Source organism: Falco naumanni, unplaced genomic scaffold, assembly GCF_017639655.2.
Source record: "Falco naumanni isolate bFalNau1 unplaced genomic scaffold, bFalNau1.pat scaffold_310_arrow_pat_ctg1, whole genome shotgun sequence".
NCBI classification, from domain to species: domain Eukaryota; kingdom Metazoa; phylum Chordata; class Aves; order Falconiformes; family Falconidae; genus Falco; species Falco naumanni.
The window spans coordinates 1-20,440 of NW_024427439.1; the positions used below are offsets into that span (position 1 = coordinate 1).

The window sequence follows — 20,440 nt, forward strand, 5'->3', positions numbered from 1 at the left end:
CCCAGGGACCAGACCCTGTAGAAGAGGAGGATGAAGTTGATGGCGAAGGCGAGGAAGAGCGCCAGGAACCGCAGGTTGTAGAAGTTCCTGGACAGGTAGTTCTGCACCGGAGTGGGGTGGGGGTGGGGGTGGGGAGACACGCTCAGGACCCCCCCAGCACCCCCCCAGGGTCAACCCCCATTGAGGGGGGGTCCACTGTCCCCCCCCCCCCTCCCCCATCCACCCACCCAGGGATAGGGGTCCTGGTGGCTGGCTCACATATGGGGATGGGGGTCTTGGGGATGGGGCAACAGGGTTCTCAGAGCTGGGGAAATGGGGGTCCCACCCCCCCTCCAGCCCCCCTCCAGCCCCCCTCCAGCCCCCCTGCCCCCCCCCTTACCAGGAACTTGATCCTCTGGACCTCCAGCTCGGCCCAGAACTCAAAGGCTCCCTCGGCCGGCGGCGCCTTGCGCTCCCGGGGCACCGACTTGCGCCTCTTCGGGGGGGCGGGGGGCTCGGGACCCCCCTCGCCCCCCTCGGCCCCCTCCTTCTCCCCGTTCTCTGTGCTGTGGCGAGGGTGCTGCCTGGGTGGGGAGTCCCCAGAGGGGCCCTCCGCCCTTCCCATGGCCCCCCCAGGGGGGCCAGGCACCCACCCTGCTGCCCGTGGGGCCATGGGCCCACCCTATAGACCCAATGGGACCATGGGATTACCCTATAGACTCAATGGCCCCACCCTATAGACCCAATGGGACCATGGGAGCACCCTATAGACTCAATGGCCCCACCCTATAGACCCAATGGGACCATGCGCCCACCCTATAGACCCAATAGGACCATGGGATCACCCTATAGATTCAATGGCCCCACCCTATAGACCCAATGGGGCCATGGGACTACCCTATAGACTCAATGGGCCCACCCTATAGACCTAGTAGGGCCATTGACCCACCCTATAGACCCAATGGGACCATGGGCCCACCCTACAGACTCAATGGGCCCACCCTATAGACCCAGTAGGGCCATTGACCCACCCTATAGACCCAATGGGACCATGGGACCACCCTATAGACTCAATGGGCCCACCCTATAGACCTAGTAGGGCCATTGACCCACCCTATAGACCCAATGGGACCATGGGACCACCCTATAGACTCAATGGGCCCACCCTATAGACCCAGTAGGGCCATTGACCCACCCTATAGACCCAATGGGACCATGGGACCACCCTACAGACTCAATGGGCCCACCCTATAGACCCAGTAGGGTCATTGACCCACCCTATAGACCCAATGGGACCATGGGACCACCCTATAGACTCAATGGGCCCACCCTATAGACCTAGTAGGGCCATTGACCCACCCTATAGACCCAATGGGACCATGGGACCACCCTATAGACTCAATGGGCCCACCCTATAGACCCAGTAGGGCCATTGACCCACCCTATAGACCCAATGGGACCCTGGGACCACCCTATAGACTCAATGGGCCAACCTATAGACCTAGTGGACCATGGGCCCACCCTATAGATCCAGTGGGGCATGCGCCCACCCCATAGCGCCCATGGGGCTGCGCCCCCCCAGTGGCGCCCCCGCCCCCACTTACTCAGCTTTCTCCACCTCAGCCGCCGGCTCCTCCTCCTTCTGCGGCTGCTCCTCCCCCACCTCCTCCCCACCCTCCTGTGGTGGGAGACAGGGTCAGGCCCGGGGCGGGGGAGGGGGCACAGACACCCCCCCCGCACCCCCCAACGCCCTGCTCAGGGTGGCCATGCCCATGGGGGGGTGGGAACCAGGGGGCGGGGGACCCCCGCTCTGCTCCCCACTGCTGGGAGGGAGCCCAGGGTCCTCCTCCCCCGCCACATAGGGACCCCCCCTCAGCATCCTGCCCCTCCATAGGGGACCCTGGGGTCCCAGCCCCCCCGTATGGACCCCCAGCATCCTGCTCCCCCAGATAGGACCCCCGCCTCAGCATCCCACCCCCCCACAGGGGACCCTCAGCATCCTTCCCCTTCCCCCAGGGACCCTCAGCATCCCCTCCCCATAGCCCCCCCCACAGGGGACCCCCAGCATCCTTCCTTCCTCCCTAGGGACCCCCCCCCAGCATCCCCTCCCCATAGCCCCCCCCCCCCCCCCAAGGGACCCCCCAGCATCCCACCCCACCACAGGAGACCCCTGGGGTCCCACTCCCCCATAGGGACCCCCAGCATCCTTCCCCCCCCGCCAAGGGACCCACCCCCCAGCATCCCCTCCCCATAGCCCCCCCAACGGCACCCCCAGCATCCTTCCTTCCTCCCTAGGGACCCCCCCCAGCATTCCCTCCCCATAGGCCCCCCCCCGGACCCCCTGGGGTCCCACTCCCCCCATAGGGACCCCCAGCATCCTTCCCCCCCACCAAAGGACCCACCCCCCAGCATCCCCTCCCCATAGCCCCCCCAAAGGCACCCCCAGCATCCTTCCTTCCTCCCTAGGGACCCCCCCCCAGCATTCCCTCCCCATAGGCCCCCCCCCCCGGACCCCTGGGGTCCCACTCCCCCATAGGGACCCCCAGCATCCTTCCCCCCCGCCAAAGGACCCACCCCCCAGCATCCCCTCCCCATAGTCCCCCAAAGGGACCCCCAGCATCCTTCCTTCCTCCCTAGGGACCCCCCCCCAGCATTCCCTCCCCATAGGCCCCCCCCCCCGGACCCCTGGGGTCCCACTCCCCCATAGGGACCCCCCAGCATCCTTCCCCCTCCCCATAGGCCCCCCACCGGACCCCTGGGGTCCCACTCCCCCATAGGGACCCCCAGCATCCTTCCCCCTCCCCATAGGCCCCCCCCCCCGGACTCCTGGGGTCCCACTCCCCCCATAGGGACCCCCAGCATCCTTCCCCCTCCCCAGGCCCCCTCCCCCTCCCCCCAAGCCCCCATATCAGCCACCTACCCCAATCTTCCTCTGGAGGATGGGAGTGCCCTCGGGGGTGGGGGGCTCGGCGCCGGGGGGCTCCCCGATGTCCCCCAGCCCCCCGGGGGCGTCGGGGGCCGCCAGCCGGTAGTGCCCGGGGTCCTTGTGCACCCCGAAAGCCGCCATGGGCGCCGCCACCACCGCCGCCTCCTCCTCCCCCTGCTCCTCCTCCTCGGGGGGCTGCGGCAGGTGGGGGGCGGGCAGGGGGACGGGGTCCCGGCCCCCCCCCCCTCCTCGCCGCCCCCCGCCTCGCCGCCCCCCACGGCGTCCTGCGTGGGGTCGGGCATGCTGGCCAGCAGCTCGGCCAGCGCCAGCCGCTGCGCCCCCTCCACCAGCCCCCCCCCCAAAAAGCGAGGTCCAGGCCAGGCGCCCCACGGCCCCCAGCACCCCCCACCCCCCCAGCACCCCCCCCCAGCACCGCCCCGGCCGGCGGCCGCCCCCGCCGCCCACGCCAGCTCCCGGCCCGGCCGCCGCCTCAGCCGCCGCCACCGCCGCCGCCAGCTGTGGGGGGACCCCAAGCAACGCCACCAACCCCCAGCCCCCGCCAGCAGCGCCCCGAAAGCGGCGTCGGGGGGAGGTCCGGCGGCTTCGGGGGGTTCCTCCTCCTCCTCGTCCTCCTTGTCCTCCTCCCCGTCGTGGGGGGGTTCCTCCTCGGAGAGGCGCGAGGCGATCTGCATCTCGAAGATGGTGTCCTCGCAGAAGCTGACGAAGAGCTCCATCTTCTCGGCCTCGCCGCCCTCGTTGACCACGTCGAAGATGAACTGCCGCTTGGACTCCTTCACCTGCGGCATCTCCCACTGCGCCTTGTTGGCCGCGCTGATCTCGAAGTAGAGCCGCTCGATCCGCCGCGCCGCCCCCATGATCTCGATGCGACCCAAGAAGGGACGGAAATACTCCAGGATGCTGGTGGCTTGCTCCAGGAAGGTGCGCAGCCGCTGGTCGTGGGGCACGTGCTCGGCCAGGTTGGTCAGCAGCACGGCCACGTTGAAACCGATGTCGCGGGCCGGTTCTTGGAAGCGGCCGGCGAAGGCTTCGGCGTCGATCATCTCGTTCTCGTCCGCCTCGGAGCAGGAGAGGAGGAACTGGATCTCGGCGGGTTCGTACTGCTTCTGGCTGTCCATGGCTTTCTGGAAATCCTTTTTGGAGATGAGGCCCCGCGGGTCCGATATGTAATCCCGGAAGGCGTCCGAGGCCACGATGTCCCTCAGCTTCAGGAACATGTCGAAGAACTTGAGGATCATGGTGACGTTGCTGGACGACTCCACCAGCATGTCCACCATCTGACGGGCGATGGTCCCGTTCACCACGTTCCCTGAGGAGAAGGAGTGGGGGGGGGGGGGGCGTCCTGTCAGGTGCCGGGGCGCTGCGGGGCACCTTGGGGACAGTGGTCCCAGGTGGCCCAGGACACCTCCCGTGGCACCCACGGATGATGGGGAGCAGCCTGGAGGGGACACCCCGGAGGGTGAGGGGACACCTTGGGTGGTCAAGGGACACCTTGGGTGGTCAAGGGACACCTTGGGTGGTCAAGGGACACCCCGGAGGGTGAGGGGACACCTTGGGTGGTCAAGGGACACCCCAGAGGGTGAGGGAACACCTTGGGTGGTCAAGGGACACCTTGGGTGGTCAAGGGACACCCCGGAGGGTGAGGGGACACCTTGGGTGGTCAAGGGACACCTTGGATGGTCAAGGGACACCCCAGAGGGTGAGGGGACACCTTGGGTGGTAAAGGGACACCCCGGAGGGTGAGGGGACACCTTGGGTGGTCGAGGGACACCTTGGGTGGTCAAGGGACACCTTGGATGGTCAAGGGACACCCCAGAGGGTGAGGGGACACCTTGGGTGGTCAAGGGACACCCTGGAGGGTGAGGGAACACCCCGGGTGGTCAAGGGACACCTTGGATGGTCAAGGGACACCTTGAATGGTCAAGGGACACCCCGGAGGGTGAGGGGACACCTTGGGTGGTCAAGGGACACCTTGGGTGGTCAAGGGACACCCCAGAGGGTGAGGGGACACCTTGGGTGGTCAAGGGACACCTTGGGTGGTCAAGGGACACCCTGGAGGGTGAGGGGACACCTTGAGTGGTCAAGGGACACCTTGGATGGTCAAGGGACACCCTGGAGGGTGAGGGGACACCTTGGGTGGTCAAGGGACACCTTGGATGGTCAAGGGACACCCTGGAGGGTGAGGGGACACCTTGGGTGGTCAAGGGACACCTTGGGTGATCAAGGGACACCCTGGAGGGTGAGGGGACACCTTGGGTGGTCAAGGGACACCTTGGGTGGTCAAGGGACACCCTGGAGGGTGAGGGGACAGCCTGGGTGGTCAAGGGACACCTTGGGTGGTCAAGGGACACCCCGGAGGGTGAGGGGACACCTTGGGTGGTCAAGGGACACCTTGAGTGGTCAAGGGACACCCTGGAGGGTGAGGGGACAGCCTGGGTGGTCAAGGGACACCTTGGGTGGTCAAGGGACACCCCGGAGGGTGAGGGGACACCTTGGGTGGTCAAGGGACACCTTGGGTGGTCAAGGGACACCCCGGAGGGTGAGGGGACACCTTGGGTGGTCAAGGGACACCTTGGATGGTCAAGGGACACCCTGGAGGGTGAGGGAACACCTTGGGTGGTCAAGGGACACCCTGGAGGGTGAGGGGACACCTTGGGTGGTCAAGGGACACCTTGGATGGTCAAGGGACACCCTGGAGGGTGAGGGAACACCTTGGGTGGTCAAGGGACACCTTGGGTGGTCAAGGGACACCCCGGAGGGTGAGGGGACACCTTGGGTGGTCAAGGGACACCTTGGATGGTCAAGGGACACCCTGGAGGGTGAGGGGACACCTTGGGTGGTCAAGGGACACCTTGGATGGTCAAGGGACACCCTGGAGGGTGAGGGGACACCTTGGGTGGTCAAGGGACACCTTGGGTGGTCAAGGGACACCCTGGAGGGTGAGGGGACACCTTGGGTGGTCAAGGGACATCCCAGAGGGTGAGGGGACACCTTGGGTGGTCAAAGGACACCCCGGAGGGTGAGGGGACACCTTGGGTGGTCAAGGGACACCCCGGAGGGTGAGGGGACACCTTGGGTGGTCAAGGGACATCCCAGAGGGTGAGGGGACACCTTGGGTGGTCAAGGGACACCTTGGGTGATCAAGGGACACCCTGGAGGGTGAGGGGACACTTTGGGTGGTCAAGGGACACCTTGGATGGTCAAGGGACACCCCGGAGGGTGAGGGGACACCTTGGGTGGTCAAGGGACACCTTGGGTGGTCAAGGGACACCCCGGAGGGTGAGGGGACACCTTGGGTGGTCAAGGGACACCTTGGGTGGTCAAGGGACACCCTGGAGGGTGAGGGGACACCTTGGGTGGTCAAGGGACACCTTGGGTGGTCAAGGGACACCTCCAGTGGCATGGCCCACCATGGATGGTGGGGAGCACCCTGGAGACCAAGGGGCCACCATGAGGGACAGGGGCCACCACGGAGAGGCAGGGGACACCCCCAGTGGCATGGGGACACCCCGGCCGAGGAGGGGACCTCATCTTTGGGGGCCACCCCTGGAGACCCTGGGGGTGACATCAGGACACCTCCAGCGGTGGATGGGCTGTCCCAACCCCCCGGGTGGCGTGGGACAACGAGGACAGGGCGGATGGGGGGTGGGGGTGGGGGGGGTGACACACGACACCCTGGGGGACGTTGGGTCAGCGGAGGGGTCCTGGGCACCCCTGGGGGGGGAGGGGACACAAGGGGACCGTCACCTTCCAGCAGGGACAGCAGCATCACCACCATGTCCTTCTGCAGGTCCAGCAGCTCCTTCAACAGCCCGATCTGGCTGGAGTCCTGGGGGGGGGGGTGGGTGGGTGGGGGGGGGGGGCGGGGCGGGGGGGGGGGGGGGGGGAGGGGAGACACACCGTGAGCCCAAGGTGCCCCTCCCTCCATGCTGTGCCCCCGCCCCCCAGCCCCCATCTCACCCGGGGGTCCTCGCACCCGCGAGCCACAGGGGGAGTGGTGGCCCCCCATCTCACATGGGGGGGGGGGCGGGGGGATGGGGGAGGGGGATGGGGGTGGGGGGGATGGGAGAGGGGGGAGGGGGATGGGGGAGGGGTCGCCATGCTGGGGAGGGGGCGGCGGTGGCTGGGAAGGTCCGTCAGAGACAGCGGGGGGTGCCTCCCCCCCGGGGGGGTCTTGGGGTCACCCCCTCCCCATTTTGGGGGTGGGGGGTGGGGGGTGGGGGGCGGTCTGCGGGACCCCGGTGTTGCCCCCCACCCCAGCTGGGGGTAGCAAGAAGGGGGCAGCGGGTTAGTAAGGGGTTGGGGGGGGTCCCAGTGCTCCCAGTGCCCTCCCAGTGCCCCCCTAGTTCCCTCCCAGTGCTCCCAGTGCCATCCTAGTTCCCTCCCAGTGCTCCCAGTGCCCCCCCAGTGGCCTCCCAATGTTCCCAGTGCCCCCCTAGTTCCCTCCCAGTGCTCCCAGTGCCATCCTAGTTCCCTCCCAGTGCTCCCAGTGCCCCCCCAGTGCCCTCCCAATGTTCCCAGTGCCCCCCTAGTTCCCTCCCAGTGCCTCCCCAGTACCCACCCAGTGCTCCCAGTGACCCCTAGTTCCCCCTCAGTGCCCTCCCAGTGCTCCCAATGCCCCCCTAGTTCCTTCCCGGTGCTCCCAGTGCCCCCCCCAGTACCCTCCCAGTGCTCCCAGTGACCCCCAATTCCCTCCCAGTGACCCCCCAGTGCCCTCCCAGTGCTCCCAGTGCCCCCCTAGTTCCTTCCCAGTGCTCCCAGTGCCCTCCCAGTGCCCTCCCAGTACTCCCAGTGCCCCCCTAGTTCCCTCCCAGTGCCCTCCCAGTGCTCCCAATGCCCCCCTAGTTCCCTCCCAGTGACCCCCCAGTGCCCTCCCAGTGCTCCCAGTGCCCCCCTAGTTCCCTCCCAGTGCTCCCAGTGCCCCCCCAGTGCCCTCCCAATGTTCCCAGTGACCCCCCTAGTTCCCTCCCAGTGCCCCCCCAGTGCCCTCCCAGTGCTCCCAGTGCCCCCCTAGTTCCTTCCCAGTGCTCCCAGTGCCCTCCCAGTACCCTCCCAGTGCTCCCAGTGCCCCCCTAGTTCCCTCCCAGTGCTCCCAGTGCCCTCCCTGTGCTCCCAGTGCCCCCCTAGTTCCTTCCCAGTGCTCCCAGTGCCCCCCCAGTGCCCTCCCAGTGTTCCCAGTGCCCCCCTAGTTCCCTCCCAGTGCCCTCCCAGTGCTCCCAGTTCCCTCCCAGTACCCTCCCAGTGCCTCCCAGTGCCCTCCCAGTACCCTCCCAGTGCTCCCAGTGACCCCCTAGTCCCCCCCCAGTGCCCCCCCAGTGCCCTCCCAGTGCTCCCAGTACCCCACAAGTGCTCCCAGTGCCCTCCCAGTGCTCCCAGTACCCTCCCAGTGCTCCCAGTGCCCCCCCGGTGCCCTCCCAGTGCTCCCAGTACCCTCCCAGTGCTCCCAGTGCCCACCTGGGCCAGCTTCTTCATCATGTGGGCGAAGACGTGGAGGAAGCCGACGACGGCGTCCCAGAGGCGGCTGTGGGCCAGGCTCTGCTGGTTGCCCGTGCAGGGACCCTGCAGGCGGTGGGTGCTGGAACCGGGACCCCCAGGGACCACCCCGGGGGCACTTGGGGACAGTGGGACCCCTGGGGAGTCCTGGGACCCCCAGGGAACTGGGAGCCCTGGGATACTGGCGGGTCCTGGGGACCCCAGGGGCTTTGGGGACATGGGGACCCTCAGGGACAGGGAGACCCCTGGGACACTGGGCTCCTTGGGGACCCCCAGGACATCAGGACCCCTGGGACACTGGGCTCCTTGGGGACCCCCAGGGTCATCAGGGTCTTCGGGGACCTCCAAGGCCATCAGGACCCCTGGGACACCAGGTCCTTGGCGACCCTCAGGGTCACCACAGCGGGCTGTGCCCCTCCCCCCCCCCCCCCCCCCACACACACCCACTGCCTGGCTGTGCCTGCCGAGGGTCTGGGGGGGTCGGTGTGGGTCTGGGGGCTGGGGGTCCGTGGGGTGGGGGAGGGGTCTGACCTGGATGTACTCGGTGAGGCTGTTGAAGACCTGCTTGGCCACGGCCATGGCCTTGGAGAAGTTGCGCTTCCCCTGCTCGTCGATCACGTCCTTCCCCGAGTAGTACCAGTAGAAATCGCTGATGGACTCCTGGGGGGAGGGGGGGGGGACGTCAGGGGGGGGGGGGTGGGGGGTGGGGGGCGGGGTGGGGGGGTGGGGGGGGGGGGGAGGGGAGGGACACACAAGGGGGGCACCGGCATCTGGAGAGGGGGAGGAGGGCACTGGGACATGGTGGGGGGAGGGGGGGCACCGGGACACGGGGGATGGGGATGGAGGGGGACACAGGGGGAGGGGGGGGGGCAGCGGGGGATGGGGGGATGGGGGGGGGGGCACCGGGATATGGTGGGGGGAGGGGGGGCACTGGGACACGGGGGGATGGCGGGGGCGGGGCACCGGGACATGGTGGGGGGAGGGGGGGCACCGGGACACGGGGGGATGGGGATGGAGGGGGACACAGGGGGAGGGGGGGGCACCGGGGGATGGGGGGATGGGGGGGGGGGCACTGGGACATGGGGGGATGGGGAGGGGGCACTGGCACACAGGGGGATGGGGATGGAGGGGAACATGGGGGGGGGGGGGCCACCGGGGGATGGGGGGATTGGGGGAGGGGCACTGGGACATGGGGGGATGGGGATGGAGGGGAACATGGGGGGGGGGCCACTGGGGGATGGGGGGATTGGGGGGGGGGCACTGGGACATGGGAGGATGGGGATGGAGGGGGACACAGGGGGAGGGGGGGGCAGTGGGGGATGGGGGGATGGGCGGGGGGGCACCGGGACATGATGGGGGGAGGGGGGGCACCGGGACATGGGGGGATAGAGTGGGACACGGGGGGGGGGGGGCACTGGCATACGGGGGGATGGGGAGGGGGGGCACCGGGACATGGTGGGGGGAGGGGGGGCACCGGGACATGGGGGGATGGGGTTGGAGGGGGACACAGGGGGAGGAGGGGGGCACCGGGGGATGGGGGATGGGGAGGGGGGGCACCGGGACATGGGGGGATGGGGATGGAGTGGGGACACGGGGGGGGGGGGGGGCACTGGCACACGGGGGGATGGGGGGGGGGCACCGGGACATGGTGGGGGGAGGGGGACACCGGGACACGGGGGGATGGGGATGGAGGGGGACACGGGGGGGGGGGGGGGGGGGCACCGGGGGATGGGGGGGGGGGGCACTGGGACATGGGGGGATGGGGATGGAGGGGAACATGGGGGGGGGGGCCACCGGGGGATGGGGGGATGGGGGGGGGGCCCCCGGGACATGAGGGGATGGGGAGGGGGGGCCCCGGGACATGGGGGGATGGGGGGGGGGGGGGGCAATGTGACATGGGGGGATGGGGACAGGGGGGCACTGGGGACGGGGGGGGGGGCCACCAGCACCAGGAGGGCACGTGCCCAGGGCCGCGGGTCCGAGCTGGGGGTGTGGGGCAGGGACAGGGATTTGGGGGGGGGGGGAGGGGCAGGCTGGAGGACCCGGGGGGGTCTGGGGGGGGGGTCTGGGGGGGGGTCCGGGGGGAGGGGGCTACCTGCAGGCGCAGCAGGTAGTCCACGGTGCAGATGATGATGTTGATGGTGGTCGTGTTCCCCGTCTGGGTGCGCAGATAGTTCTGGAAATCTGGGGGGGGGGGAGGGGGGAGGGGTGACACCATGGTGGGGGGACACCCCCCCCATGTGGGGGGGACACCCCGTGAGGTGACACCACCCACCCCCACGGCCCCCCCCCCCTGCTGCTCCTCAGCAATTCCCCTGAAGCCCCTTCCCCACCCTAGAGCCCCCGGTGTCCCCCTCCCCGTGTCCCCCCCAGTGTCTCCCAGTGTCTCCCAGTGTCTCCCAGTGTCCCCCCAGTGTCCCCCAGTGTCCCCTCACCGTTGTTGTGCCCCTCACACAGGAGCTGGAGCAGCCGGAACAGATCCTGCGTGAACTCGTCGTCCGACATCACCTTCTCCCCTGGGGTCACACGGGGACAAGGTCGGGGTCACACGGGGACAAGGTTGGGGTCACACGGGGACACGGGGGGGGACGACAAGGCCAGGCCGCGCTGGGGTGGCCACGGGGTGACACACCGGGGGGGGGTGGGGGGGTGGAGATGGGGGGTGGGGGGTGGGGAGTGACAGTGACGCGCCCAGGTGGCACAGGGACACCCCAGGGTGGCAGCAGGGACACTGGGGTGGCACGGGGACATACTGGGAGAGGATGGGGACACCCTGGGGTGGCACAGGGACATACTGGGGTGGCACAGGGACACAGTGGGGTGGCACTGAGACATACTGGGAGAGGGCGGGGACACCCTGGGGTGGCACAGGATGACACTGGGACAGGATGGGGACAGTGGGGTGGCACAGAGACATACTGGGAGAGGACGGGGACACCCTGGGGTGGCACAGGATGACACTGGGACAGGATGGGGACAGTGGGGTGGCACAGGGACATACTGGGAGAGGATGGGGACACCCTGGGGTGGCACAGGGACATACTGGGGTGGCACAGGGACACAGTGGGGTGGCACTGAGACATACTGGGAGAGGACGGGGACACCCTGGGGTGGCACAGGGAGACACGGGGAGAGGATGGGGACAGTGGGGTGGCACGGGGACATACTGGGAGAGGATGGGGACACCCTGGGGTGGCACAGGATGACACTGGGACAGGATGGGGACACTGGGGTGGCACAGGGAGACACTGGGACAGGATGGGGACAGTGGGGTGGCACAGGGACATACTGGGAGAGGATGGGGACAGTGGGGTGGCACTGGGACATACTGGGAGAGGATGGGGACACTCTGGGGTGGCACAGGGAGACACTGGGAGAGGATGGGGACAGTGGGGTGGCACAGGGACATACTGGGAGAGGACGGGGACACCCTGGGGTGGCACAGGGAGACACTGGGACAGGATGGGGACACTGGGGTGGCACAGGGACATACTGGGAGAGGATGGGGACAGTGGGGTGGCACGGGGACATACTGGGAGAGGATGGGGACACTCTGGGGTGGCACAGGGAGACACTGGGAGAGGATGGGGACAGTGGGGTGGCACAGGGACATACTGGGAGAGGACGGGGACACCCTGGGGTGGCACAGGGAGACACGGGGAGAGGATGGGGACAGTGGGGTGGCACGGGGACATACTGGGAGAGGATGGGGACAGTGGGGTGGCACTGGGACATACTGGGAGAGGATGGGGACAGTGGGGTGGCACAAGGACATACTGGGAGAGGATGGGGACACCCTGGGGTGGCACAGGATGACACTGGGACAGGATGGGGACAGTGGGGTGGCACAGGGAGACACGGGGAGAGGATGGGGACAGTGGGGTGGCACTGGGACATACTGGGAGAGGATGGGGACACCCTGGGGTGGCACAGGGAGACACTGGGGGGGCAGAGGGGACACGGGGTGGACATGGGGGGTGGCAGGGGACACACGGGGGGTGGCAGGGGACACACGGGGGGGCAGTGGGGACACGGGGGTGGCAGGGGGGCAGGGGGGGGGGGGGTGGGGACAGGGGGTTAGCACGGGGAGGGGCAGGCGGGGGAGGAGCTGCTGCGGGGGAGGGGCAGCGCTGCGGTGCTGGGGACAGGGCGGGGGGGCCACGTCGGTGCCACCCCCCTCCGGTGCCCCCTATAGCGGCACCCTATGGACCCTACAGCGGCACCCCCAGCCCTACAGCCCCTATAGCCCCTGCACTCCCTATAGCCCCTATAGCCCCTATACCCCTATATCCCCTATATGCCCCCCCAGCCCTACAGCCCCTATAGCCCCTGCACTCCCTATAGCCCCTATACCCCTACGTCCCCTATATGCCCCCCCAGCCCTACAGCCCCTATAGCCCTTACACTCCCTATAGCCTCTATAGCCTCTATGCCCCCTATAGCCCCTATGTCCCCTATAGCCTCTATACCCCCTATAGCCCCTATGTCCCCTATAGCCTCTATACCCCCTATGTCCCCTATAGCCTCTATAGCCCCTATGTCCCCTATAGCCCCTATGTCCCCTATAGCCTCTATACCCCCTATACCCCCTATAGCCTCTATACGTCTTATGTCCCCTATGTCCCCTATAGCCTCTATACCTCCTATTGCCCCTATATCCCCTACACCCCCTATAGCCTCTATACCCCCTATAGCCTCTATACCCCCTATATCCCCTATAGCCTCTATACCCCCTATACCCCTATATCCCCTATAGCCCCTACACTCCCTATATCCCCTATACCTCCTATTGCCCCTATATCCCCTATATCCCCTATGTCCCCTATATCCCCTATACCCCCTATATCCCCTATATCTCCTATGTCCCCTATACCCCCTATATCCCCTATATCCCCTATACCCCCTATATCCCCTATATCTCCTATGTCCCCTATACCCCCTATATCCCCTATGTCCCCTATAGCCCCTATACCCCCTATATCCCCTATATCCCCTATACCCCCTATATCCCCTATGTCCCCTATATCCCCTATACCCCCTATATCTCCTATGTCCCCTATACCCCCTATATCCCCTATGTCCCCTATAGCCCCTATATCCCCTATATCCCCTATGTCCCCTATACCCCCTATATCCCCTATACCCCCTATAGCCCCTATATCTCCTATGTCCCCTATACCCCCTATACCCCCTATACCCCCTATATCCCCTATGTCCCCTATACCCCCTATATCCCCTATGTCCCCTATATCCCCTATACCCCCTATACCCCCTATATCCCCTATAGCCCCTATACCCCCTATACCCCCTATGTCCCCTATACCCCCTATATCCCCTATACCCCCTATGTCCCCTATACCCCCTATATCCCCTATGTCCCCTATATCCCCTATACCCCCTATATCCCCTATGTCCCCTATACCCCCTATGTCCCCTATGTCCCCTATACCCCCTATACCCCCCTATGTCCCCTATACCCCCTATACCCCCTATGTCCCCTATAGCCCCTATGTCCCCTATACCCCCTATGTCCCCTATGTCCCCTATAGCCCCTATGTCCCCTATGTCCCCTATACCCCCTATACCCCCTATGTCCCCTATACCCCCTATACCCCCTATGTCCCCTATAGCCCCTATGTCCCCTATACCCCCTATATCCCCTATGTCCCCTATAGCCCCTATGTCCCCTATGTCCCCTATACCCCCTATACCCCCTATGTCCCCTATACCCCCTATACCCCCTATGTCCCCTATAGCCCCTATGTCCCCTATACCCCCTATATCCCCTATGTCCCCTATAGCCCCTATGTCCCCTATGTCCCCTATACCCCCCTATACCCCCCTATGTCCCCTATACCCCCTATACCCCCTATGTCCCCTATAGCCCCTATGTCCCCTATGTCCCCTATACCCCCTATGTCCCCTATACCCCCTATGTCCCCTATGTCCCCTATAGCCCCTATACCCCCTATACCCCCTATATCCCCTATGTCCCCTATGTCCCCTATGTCCCCTATAGCCCCTATACCCCCTATATCCCCTATGTCCCCTATGTCCCCTATGTCCCCTATAGCCCCTATACCCCCTATGTCCCCTATGTCCCCTATACCCCCGTGACGACGCGTATTTACCGTTCTCACGGCTGATGACTGTCACCGGCAGCCGCGGCGGGAGAGAAGGGGAGAGAGGAGGTGAGCGGGGGGGCACGGGGGGGGGGGGGGTTAGGGGGGGGCATCGGGATGGGGGGGGGGTGTTATGGGTGGGGGGGGGCACCAGGCTCGGGGGGGGCAGGCATTAGGACCCAGGGGGGGCTGTTAGGGGTCAAGGGGGGCAGTAGGGATTGAGGGGGGGCAATAGGGAGCCGGGGGGGCAGTAGGGATTTGGGGGGGGGCAATAGGGAGCCAAGGGGGGGCATTAGGGAGCCGGGGGGGGCATTAGGGATTTGGGGGGGGGGGGGCAACAGGGAGCCGGGGGGGCAATAGGGATTTGGGGGGGGGGGGGGGCATTAGGGATTTGGGGGGGGGGCAATAGGGAGCCAAGGGGGGGCATTAGGGATTTGGGGGGGGGTGGGGCAACAGGTAGCCAGGAGGGCAATAGGGATTTGGGGGGGGGGGCATTAGGGATTTGGGGGGGGGGGGGCAATAGGGAGCCCAAGGGGGGGCATTAGGGATTTGGGGGGGGGCATTAGGGATTTGGGAGGGGGGCATTAGGGATTTGGGGGGGGGGCAATAGGGAGCCAAGGGGGGGCATTAGGGATTTGGGGGGGGGGGGCATTAGGGAGCCGGGGGGGCAATAGGGATTTCGGGGGGGGCATTAGGGATTTGGGGGGCATTAGGGATTTGGGGGGGGGGCAATAGGGAGCCAAGGGAGGGCATTAGGGATTTGAGGGGGGGGCAACAGGGATTTGTGGGGGGGGGGGCAATAGGGAGCCGGGGGGGGCAATAGGGAGCCGGGGGGGCATTAGGGATTTGGGGGGGGGTGGGGCAACAGGGAGCCGGGGGGGCAATAGGGATTTGGGGGGGGGGGGCAATAGGGAGCCGGGGGGGCAATAGGGATTTGGGGGGGGGGGGGGGGCAATTAGAATTTGGGGAGGGGCACGAGGGGCTCAGAGGCACATCAATAGCGGGGGGGGGGCTCAGGGGGCAGCACAGCGGGGGGGGGGGGGTGACCAATGAAGCCCCCCCAGTTGCAGCCCCCTCCCTCCCCCCCATCCCAGAGGGCAGTGGAATGGGGGGGGGGGGGGGTCCCCAGGGAGGGTCCCTGGGGGGGGGTGTGTGTCCCTGGGGGGGAGGGGGTCCGGGGGGGGGTGGTCCCCGGGGGGGGGGTGGTCCCTGGGGGGGGGAGGGGCAGCCCCCCACTCACTTGTCCCCTCCTCCGTCACCATGCCCAGCCCCTCCGCCTTGTTCTGCCGCTCGAAGGCGTTGAGGTCCAGGACGCTGCGGGGGGGGGGGGGAGGGGAGGGGGGGGGACACATTTGGGAGGGGGGGTCACCAGGGGGGTCCCCAAAACCCACCCAGCCCCCTCCCTCCCCCACAGCTGGACCCACCCCCCCCCCAGGGGTCCCGAAGGTCTTGGGGACCCCCCCCCCCCACAAAGCCCTGGGGCACCCAGGGCGGGGGGGGGACAGCCAAGGGGGGGGGGGTCCCCAGGTCTGTAGGGGGGGTCCTGAGGGTCCTGGGGGGGGCTTGATTCCCACGGGGGGACCCCAAAACCCACGGGGGGACCCCCATGCCCCTGGGGGGACCCCAAAACCCACAAAGGGACCCTGATTCCCACGGGGGGACCCCCAAATCCACGGGGGGACTCCCACGCCCCTGGGAGGAGCCTGATTCCCACGGGGGGACCCCAACGCCCCTGGGGGGACCCCAAAACCCACAAAGGGACCCTGATTCCCACGGGGGGACCCCAAAACCCTCAGGGGGACCCCGATGCCCACAGGGGTCTCTGATTCCCATGGAGGGACCCCAAAGCCCATGGGGGGACCCTGATGCCTGGGGGGGGACCCCGATTCCCACGGGGGGACCCCAATGCCCCTGGGGGGACCCCAAAACCCACAAAGGGACCCTGATTCCCACGGGGGGACCCCCAAATCCACAGGGGGACTCCCACGCCCCTGGGGGGACCCCAAAACCCACAAAGGGACCCAGATTCCCATGGGGGGACCCCGATTCCCACGGGGGACCCCAAAACCCACGGGGGGACCCCAACGCCCCTGGGGGGACCCCAAAACCCACAAAGGGACCCAGATTCCCATGGGGGACCCCAAAACCCACGGGGGGACCCCAAAACGTGACCCCAATGCCCCTAGGGGGACCGCAAAACCCACGAAGGGACCCTGATTCCCACGGGGGGACCCCGATTCCCACGAGGGGACCCCAAATCCAGCGGGGGGGACCCCGGTTCCCGCGGGGGGACCCCAACGGCCGCGCGGCACCTGCAGGTCTGCATCAGCGCCTGGATGCTCTGGAAGAAGCCGACCTCCCGCTTCTCCTTCAGGTAGTCCAGCATTTTCTGGGGGGACACGGCCGTGGGCACGGGGACACGGCACGGGGACAGGGGGACATGGCGTGGGGACACGGGGACAGGGGGACATGGGGACTTGGGGATAGGGCATGGGGACATGGGGACTTGGGGACAGGGGATGGGGGACATGTGATGGGGACACGGGATGGGGACATGGGGACATGGGATGGGGACATGGGGACATGGGATGGGGACATGGGATGGGGACATGGGATGGGGACATGGGGACATGGCATGGGGACATGTGATGGGGACACGGGATGGGGACATGGGGACATGGCATGGGGACATGGGCATGGGGACAGGGGATGGGGACATGGGATGGGGACATGGGGACAGGGGATGGGGACAGGGGATGGGGACATGGGATGGGGACATGGGGACATGGGGACAGGGGATGGGGACATGGGATGGGGACATGGGGACATGGCATGGGGACATGTGATGGGGACACGGGATGGGGACATGGGGACATGGCATGGGGACATGGGGACATGGGCATGGGGACAGGGGATGGGGACATGGGATGGGGACATGGGGACAGGGGATGGGGACAGGGGATGGGGACATGGGATGGGGACATGGGGACATGGGGATACGGGATGGGGACATGGGGACATGGGCACGGGGACATGAGGACGCACAGAAACAGGGACAGGGGACATGGGGACAGAGGAACATGGCATGGCGACATGGGGACATGGGCACAGGGACATGAGGACACAGAAACGGGGACACAAGGACACAGGTCAGATGGACATGGGGACATGGGGATGTGGGGACAGGGGGACACACGGGGACACGGGGACATGGGGACAGGGGGACACATGGGGACAGGGGGATGTGAGAACACGGTGACATGGTGACATGGTGACACTGGGCCATGGGGACACAGGAACATGGGGACAGGGGGACACATGGGGACAGGGGGACACACGGGGACACGGGGACATGGGGACACTGGGATGTGGAGACATGGGGATGTGAGAACACGGTGACATGGTGACACTGGGCCATGGGGACAGGGGGACACATGGGGACAGGGGGACACATGGGGACACAGGGACATGGGGACAGGGGGACACATGGGGACAGGGGGACACATGGGGACATGGGGACACATGGGGACACATGGGGACACAGGGACATGGGGACAGGGGGACACATGGGGACACAGGGACATGGGGACAGGGGGACAGGGGGACACGGGGACATGGGGACACACGGGGACACGGGGACACAGGGACACGGGGACAGGGGGACACACGGGGACACGGGGACACGGGGACACACGGGGACACACGGGGACAGGGGGACACATGGGGACAGGGGGACACACGGGAACACGGGGACACAGGGACACGGGGACAGGGGGACACGGGGACACACGGGGACATGGGGACACGGGGACAGGGGGACACGGGGACACACGGGGACATGGGGACACGGGGACACGGGGACACACAGGGACACGGGGACATGGGGACAGGGGGACACACGGGAACACGGGGACACACGGGGACAGGGGGACACGGGGACACACGGGGACATGGGGACAGGGGGACAGGGTGACACACGGGGACAGGGGGACATGGGGACATGGGGACATGGGGACATGGCATGGGGACATGGGGACATGGGCATGGGGACAGGGGATGGGGACATGGGATGGGGACATGGGGACAGGGGATGGGGACAGGGGATGGGGACATGGGATGGGGACATGGGGACATGGGGACAGGGGATGGGGACATGGGATGGGGACATGGGATGGGGACATGGGGACATGGGGACAGGGGATGGGGACATGGGATGGGGACATGGGGACATGGCATGGGGACATGTGATGGGGACACGGGATGGGGACATGGGGACATGGCATGGGGACATGGGGACATGGGCATGGGGACAGGGGATGGGGACAGGGGATGGGGACAGGGATGGGGACAGGGGACGGGGACAGGGGATGGGGACATGGGATGGGGACATGGGGACAGGGGATGGGGACAGGGGATGGGGACACGGGGACATCGGGACAGGGGATGGGGACATGGGATGGTGACAGGGGATGGGGACATGGGATGGGGACATGGGGACATGGGATGGGGACAGGGGATGGGGACATGGGGACATGGGGACAGGGGGACACGGGGACATGGGGACACGGGGACACGGGGACACACGGGGACACGGGGACACAGGGACACGGGGACAGGGGGACACATGGGGACAGGGGGACACACGGGGACACGGGGACACGGGGACACACGGGGACACACGGGGACACGGGGACAGGGGGACAGGGTGACACACGGGGACAGGGGGACATGGGGACATGGGGACAGGGGGACAGGGTGACAGACGGGGACACGGGGACAGGGTGACACACGGGGACACGGGGACAGGGTGACACATGGGGACAGGGTGACAGACGGGGACACGGCGCCCACCTGCTGCACCTGGGCGTTGCCCCCGTTGAGGATGGAGATGCCCAACTTGAGGGTGGAGGACACCATGTCCCCCCGCTCCCCTGCCGAGGCCACCAGTGTCACAGCCCCCGCGGGGGGGGGTGTGTGGGTCCCCATGCCCCCCCCTCGGACCTGGGGGGGGGGGGGGGGGGCTGTTCCCACGGGTGGGGGTTGGGGTCCCGTGGGGGGGGGTCTCACCCTTGCAGGCGCTGATCATCTGCAGCACCATCTCGGCCGCCCCCCGCGTGTGCAGCCGGGCTTGCTGGTACAGCAGCTTCTGCTTCTCCATCTCCTTCTCCTGGGGGGGGGGGAGGGGAGGGGGGGGGGGTTAGGGGGGAGGGGGGGGGGGGTCCCGGGGGGGGGGGGGGGCTCAGGGTGCCCCCGCACCCACCTCGAAGGAATCTTCCGCCTCTTCCTCCTGCTTCTCCTCTTCCTCCTTCTCCTCCTCTTCCCCCTTCCTCGATGTGGCAGCTCTGGGGGGGGGGGGATAATAATTGGGGGGGGGGGGATAATAATTGGGGGGGGGGGATAATAATTGGGGGGGGGGGATAATTGGGGGGGGGAGAATAATTTGGGGGGGGAATAATTGGGGGGGGGATAATCGTGGGGGGTCTCCACACTGACAGCGCCCCCAGCACCGTGTGGGGGACCCCTAGGGACCCCCGCAAGGTGAAGGGATGGGTGCCCCCCCCCCGGGGGAAAGGGGGGAGGTTGGGGGGGGGGGGGATATTGGGGGGGGGGGGAGGTAATTTGGGGGCGTGTGGTAATTTGGGGGGGGGATATTTGGGGGGGGGATATTTTGGGGGGTATTTTTGCGGGGGGGGGGAGGGATATTTGGGGGGGGATATTTTTGCGGGGGATTTTGGGGGGTGGCTATTTTTTGGGGGGGATATTTGGGGGGATTTTTTGGGGGGGATATTTGGGGGGGCTATTTTTTGGGGGGGTATATTTTTGGGGGGGATATTTGGGGGGTATTTTGGGGGGGATATTTTTTGGGGGGGATATTTGGGGGGATATTTGGGGGGGCTATTTT

At 66.9% G+C, this 20,440-nt stretch overlaps 2 protein-coding genes across 2 annotated transcripts in view; both read right to left on the reverse strand.

The window, feature by feature from the left end:
- Positions 1–14: 14 nt before the first annotated feature.
- On the reverse strand, positions 15–3,296 carry LOC121082125 (ryanodine receptor 1-like; the record flags this gene model as incomplete). The annotated part of the gene is made up of 4 exons (XM_040581458.1): positions 2,900–3,296; positions 1,584–1,657; positions 380–545; positions 15–101 (listed from the first exon to the last, which is right to left on the reverse strand). Coding segments are annotated over exons 1-4 (474 nt in total), but the record flags the coding sequence as incomplete, so codon positions are not given.
- A 52-nt stretch (positions 3,297–3,348) lies between these two features.
- LOC121082127 (ryanodine receptor 1-like) overlaps positions 3,349–20,440 on the reverse strand; it is a gene marked incomplete at both ends in the record, with an annotated part of 31,896 nt that continues 14,804 nt past the window's right edge. Inside the window, 12 exon segments of the mRNA XM_040581460.1 lie at positions 3,349–4,232; positions 6,671–6,752; positions 8,378–8,482; positions 8,948–9,076; positions 10,512–10,600; positions 10,852–10,932; positions 15,779–15,852; positions 16,851–16,927; positions 19,390–19,469; positions 19,606–19,705; positions 19,799–19,825; positions 19,827–19,880. Of these exon segments, the coding sequence (XP_040437394.1) occupies positions 3,349–4,232; positions 6,671–6,752; positions 8,378–8,482; positions 8,948–9,076; positions 10,512–10,600; positions 10,852–10,932; positions 15,779–15,852; positions 16,851–16,927; positions 19,390–19,469; positions 19,606–19,705; positions 19,799–19,825; positions 19,827–19,880 (1,782 nt within the window).